At 39.9% G+C, this 6000-nt stretch overlaps 1 protein-coding gene across 1 annotated transcript in view; it reads left to right on the plus strand.

Moving 5' to 3' along the window:
• LOC107290228 (ATP-dependent DNA helicase Q5-like) overlaps window positions 1–6000 on the plus strand; it is a 34803-nt gene that overhangs the window by 22627 nt on the left and 6176 nt on the right. Inside the window, exons 10-12 of the mRNA XM_015819096.1 lie at window positions 931–1071; window positions 2490–3136; window positions 4121–4196. Of these exons, the coding sequence (XP_015674582.1) occupies window positions 931–1071; window positions 2490–3136; window positions 4121–4196 (864 nt within the window). The remainder of the gene's footprint in view (window positions 1–930; window positions 1072–2489; window positions 3137–4120; window positions 4197–6000) is intronic.

A 6000-nucleotide genomic window follows, 5' to 3' on the forward strand; every position in this document is an offset into this window, starting at 1 on the left:
CTGCTGCCTTCTCCTTGAAATTGCCTCACTCTCAGAGGGTGACGCTAGAGGCCCTGTCCCAATGGTGGATTGCCTTTTCTTGCATTGATTGTTTGGCACTACACTGGCGTTTTAAGCACAACGTGAACTTTATATTTATCCCATAATTCACCGATCGCTATTGTTTTAAAGATTTTGCCCTTTTCTTTGTTAATTTCTCACATTCCTATATTTAAGCTTTGGATAGGATATGCATTTAAAAGTGGGGTGCATCTACTTTGAACGAATCATAGTAAAGTAAGAACTTTATTTTTTGACAAAATAGGAAAAAAGTCCTATTTTGAATGAGAGTTCAAACAAGGGAAGAATAGCTGAAATAATTCCCTGTTAATCCAGGCTAGGTTGTTAAGAACCTGATCAGGAATGATGATAATGCTACATTAATTGATTTGAATAAGAAAAGCCTAATTCCTCAATATCTCCTTACATGGATTTCCTGCTTGTTGCTACTACAGATAGTCCTCGCCTAACATCCACTCATTCAGCAACCATTTGAACTTATGACAGTGCTGAACAAGTGATAGTTATGACCGATCCTTATACTTAGGTCAGTTGCAGTATCCCACAATAACAGGATCACCCTTTGCAACTTTCTTTCCTGACTTCCTACAAGAAAGTCAGTGGGGAAGCCAGCAGGAAGTCACATGTAGTGACCATGTGAGGTCCTTGCTTCACCCCTAGAGTGATTTGCTTAATAATGGCAACCAGAAGTGCCAAACGTTCTGTCACAAAGCAGTGCAGTGATACGACTTTGCACTTTATGACTGCGTCAGCAGTGGAAATTCCGATGCTGGTTACTATTTATACTAAGTGAGAACTAGTATATTGAAACAAACATGGTACGGTACCAGAGACGGAATCCTCTTTACTCTGTCCCTTTTTTCAATAAAGGTCACAGAAATTAATAAAGCTTCCAAAAATGGGGAATTGTACGCTATACCGGACTTAGGAATCAGTGACAACCCCAAGATGAAAGGTGAACCAACTGCTACACATGATGATGTATTCTGTCAAGCATCCAAAGTGAATACTGTAAGTGCTGTGAACCTTTTGTTTATAATTCGTTGTTGGGTAGGTGGTTTTGCAGCAGATTTTGTCTGATGCATAATTTCCTTGAGCTTTCAGAGATCTCTGTTATATTTGCCATATAGGAAAAAATATCTATCCATATACTACTACAATTCTCTTTTCTGTAACCTTGAACTGGGTGAAATAGTACACCATAGGGCAGTGGTGGTGAACCTATGGCACGGATGCCAGAGGTAGCACTCGGAGCCCTCTCTATGGGCACGCACGCCATTGCCCCAACCCCACCTCCCCCCATGGCCCCCTCCTCACCAGCAGCCCCCCTGGAGGAGAGTCGCCCCTGGGCAACAGGGACAAGATTCCGCCCTCACACCCCATAGCATGCAGATGATGCTGCGGGGTGTGGGCAGAGGGCATGGCTGCCATGGTGCTGCACGGCTGCCTGGCGATCTGCTGCAGCAAGCCATGGAGGCGGTGCGTGGCCCTGCAGGCGGGTGAGGCAGGGAGTGGGTGGGGGCGGAGCAGGCAGGGCGGGAGGCGGAGCGGGAGCAGGGTGATGGTTTTTGGGCACCCGATCTCTAAAAGGTTCGCCATCACTGCCATAGGGCAAAACATTTTGAAAACAAGGGACCTCAAATGGGCTAACTTTCAGAATGCATCCAAAATCTGGGATCCATGATTCCCATAGAACTGAAATTTGGCAAATTTTTATACAACATTTTAGGATATAAAAATTAACACCAAACGGTGTATGACATAATACAAAATGTCATAATACATTTCCTGGGCTGATGTTTGACTGTGCTCCACACTTCAACATGGGCTATTTCAAGGCAGATACATATCTCTGAATGTATCCCAACTTTTCCAGTGAAGGAAGTACATTAGTTCTGTCGTTGAAGGCATTGAGAAATCTAATAAGGAAATAACTCTGCAAGGATGACACAAGGGAGTCACATGTTGTCCAGTATACTACTATTAAAATTCCCCTGTTTGTCTGTGTGTAACTTTAACTAGCTAAAATTGTGCGTCGTGTGGCAACCATTCTAGAACCAAAATACCCTAAATGGGATAACTTAGAGAGCATCCAAAATCCAAAACCCATGATTCCCCTGAAATTGAAATTTGGCAAATTTTCTAAAACATTTCATGGCCTAATAGAAAATATAAAACATTTCCTGTGGTCCTGATATTTGACCGGGCTACACAGTTCAACCTGGGCTATTTTCAAGGCAGATTCTCATCTCTGAATATTTCCCTGAATTTTTAAAAATGTTTCCTAGTGAAGGCAGTCTATTAGAAGCTCTGCGTGCATTGTAAATAAAAAAATAAGCAGCTCAAATGATCGTGCTTTTGATTTCAAATGTTCATAGGCAAATTCAAATGTTTTAGAAATGCAACTCTTTTTCCTCTCTTTCCCCAAGTTCAAACCCAAGAGAATGGGGATTGGATTTCGAAGGATGTCTGGCATGTTCCAGTCTGCTTCAGAGGTTCTGTCGGCCAAGGAAGGAGACGAGGTTAATGTTGTAAAAGAGGAAATTGGTTCAGACTGGAAGGAGGACGGTGGCTGTGGTCCCAAGCCTTTAGATATGGGTGACATTCTTGAGGATGAGGAGGAAGCAACCAACAAAATATGCAAAAACGGTGGTGAATCCCCTGAAGAAAAGGGACAGCATGATACTGCTGAGGCTGTCACCTCCTTGGCGGTTAGTCTTGAAAAGAGAAAAACTACTAAGAAGCAGTTGCTGTTGGCAGAAGCAGCTAGGAAAGAATCTCAGAACATCTCCAAATTCTTCTCCATCCCCAAAGCAGGATGTAAAGCCAAGGCTTCAGAAATTGATTTGGCAGAAGAGAAAATCAACTGTCTCAATGAACTGCCTCAGTTTCCCTCCCGAAGAGCGTGTGAAGAGAAAGCTGAACCTAAGGAAACGGCGACTGTTTTTAAAGAAGAACTAACGAGTTCACCCCCCAAAAAAGAGCAGGAATCCAAAAATATAGAAAATCTGTCTTTGGGCAGTCAAAGATTAGGGAGAGAGTCCTCGTGCTCAGGATCAAGTCTTGAAAAACCAAAGTGAGATATGTTTTTCTTTGCCTCTCAGTTATTACCTTTCTGAAGTTAGGATAGGCAGTGGGCAGTTGAATACAAGCAATGATTCAACTATAGTTTCTCCAGCCAAAGTTGAGATCGTAGTATATCAAGCAATTGGAATTTAAGTTTGTTGCTCATTCTGAGAGCTGTCACAGGTTGTATGAGTACAACTGAAGGTAAAAAAGCTAAACCTTAGCCTGAAATTGAGCAGAAGGACAGCTCAGTATGTAGAAATAATAATAATAATAATAATAATAATAATAATAATAATAATAATAATAATAATAATAATAATAATAATAATAATAATAATAAAGTTGGAAGAGACTTTGGGGGTCATCTAGCCCAACCCCCTGCTCAGTCAGGAAACCCTATACCATTTCGGACAAATGGCTGTCCAGTCTCTTCTTAAAAACTTCCAGTGTTGGAGCATTCACCGCTTCTGGAGGCAGGTTGTTCCACTGGTTAGTTGTTCTAACCGTCAGGAAGTTTCTCCTTAGTTCTAGGTTGCTTCTCTCCTTGATTAGTTTCCACCCGTTGCTCCTTGTCCTGCCTTCAGGCACTTTGGAAAATAGCTTGACTCCCTCTTCTTTGTGGCAGCCCCTGAGATATTGGAACACTGCTATCATGTCCCCCCTCGTCCTTCTCTTCATTAAACTAGACATACCCAATTCCAGCAACCGTTCCTTATATGCTTTGGCCTCCAGTCCCCTAATCATCTTGGTTGCTCTTCTCTGTACTCATTCTAGAGTCTCAGCATCTTTTTTACATTGTGGTGACCAAAACTGGATGCAGTATTCCAAGTGTGGCCTTACCAAGGCATTGTAAAGTGGTATTAATACTTCACGTGATCTTGATTCTATCTATATTGGAGATCTGAGTGTAGGCTAAGTTCAGGCACTTCTTTTGTCTCCACAAAGAGGTTATTCTTAGCAGACGTATTTGTTATCCTTTTTTTTCTTGAAGGGCTGAACCTGTGGTTGAAGAAGATATGACCAATGATTGTGAAAATCTTAATGGAAAAAGACCAGGATCAGCTGAGGTGAGTTATATTTTATTAAAATTATCTGTCTGTCTGTCCATACAGAGAGAGAGAGAGAGAGAGAGAGAGAGAGAGAGAGAGAGAGAGAGAGAGAGAGAGAGAGAGAGAGAGAGAGAAGGGGGGTGGAAGAGAGAGAGAGATGCAAAGAGAGGCACATGGAGGGATGGTGCTGAGATTTGATGACAGGAATATAGGAGTGAAGGAATAGGAAGTAGCAAGTGAGATGATTTCTGTTTGCCTGAACTAATTCCCAAATGACATTTACAGCGAGGCCAACTAAGATTCAGGTGGCAATTTAATAAATTGATAAATACATGATGCTTCATCCGATACAGGAACACTTGACTCTTGAAATACAGTGAAAAAAGAGAGGTCAGTTTCTTCTTTATATAATTTGTCTCCAGTGCTAACTACCACATGGCAGTGACATTAATTAAGCCTGGCTGGCTTAATAAAATAATTTAATTAGCCATGCATCTGAAGTAAAAAACAACAGCAGCCAGAAAAGTAATAAAAATAGCCACCAACACAAACAGGATCTTGAGTGGGTTGCCTCTAGAGTTTAATGCTAACAGTGTATTGGTTTTGTTGCATTGCATTTTAGTGATGCACAAATCAGTGTTAACATCATACTTGGGAACTGACATGCTTTTGGTTATTTTTGACTGTTTCTTTTTTAATGTGTAATTAGTGTTCATTTATTTTTCTCAAACAAAGACTGTCCTCTTTAGGTCACGTAAATAGCAGAAAGCGGGCAATGGCTAATACGGCATACCTTGCATCAGAAGATATGTAGACAAACAAGCCTTTATTAGTCTTGCTGCTTTTGTTTGGCCCAAGTTAAAGCAAAAGATCAAACAGAGTAGAGGAAGAGATGTGATTAGCACTGAAGATGTGCTTGTTAATTTGTGTTCCGGGATATCTGTTTGATCCTTTGCTTCAGTCTATTAATGAGCATAGAACCAGGCTTCAGAAAAGTCATGATAATTTCCCTGGATGCCATGTATATCTTTGAGGTGCTAATGCATCTTGACTGAGAAATGTAAATAACAAAGGAATATTCTGTTACAGTGCTTTGCTGGGCCTGCCAAATTTCTATCTCCAGAAGCGTTCACTATCTTGGAAAGATTTCCATTGTACCTTTTATATATAGAAGTTATTTAACAAGATATCACTGAGTTATTTCCAAAAGAAACTAGAACTAAAAAAAAGTTGTTATACTTTCTTGATAGTGACCTTCCTGATTAACTATGTAATGAACCTTCGCATATCAGTAAGTGGAAATATTTGATATTTCAAAAACATAAAGGGATCTTTTAAAAATATAAGTGAAAATATAAGAAGCTGATTTTGTGAACCTGCTTCCAGGCAATGAATTTCATATTGCTTCTTGTATCCATCAGTGTTACTGTTGTTGTTTTTTTAGATCTGCCATTTGGTTTGGGCTGAACAATTAAGCAAAGCAAATCTTGTCATAACTATAGAAAATTAGTTAATTACCCAATGTGATTATTTTTATTTTTTGTTGTTTTTAATGAATATTTTGAGTAACATTAAAATGTTTTTCTGCTTCACATTAGTGTCTTTAAATAATTAAAACTAAGCTGAAATACTGTTAAAATGAAAGTGTTCTAACATTCCTTAGAGTGTTTTTTTTAAGTGATAAGGAAACCCTTTCCATGTGATTAACATGCTTTGGGTTCATTTAAGATTAGCCTCATTGGGAGTGAGCTACTGTCATGGTTCCGACAGATGAAACTCGTCAAAGAACTTTGAGGCATTGTTTACCTTAAAGAATCTTTAT

This window comes from Protobothrops mucrosquamatus, unplaced genomic scaffold (genome assembly GCF_001527695.2).
Source record: "Protobothrops mucrosquamatus isolate PMUCROS unplaced genomic scaffold, P.Mucros_1.0 scaffold_146, whole genome shotgun sequence".
Lineage (NCBI taxonomy): Eukaryota > Metazoa > Chordata > Lepidosauria > Squamata > Viperidae > Protobothrops > Protobothrops mucrosquamatus.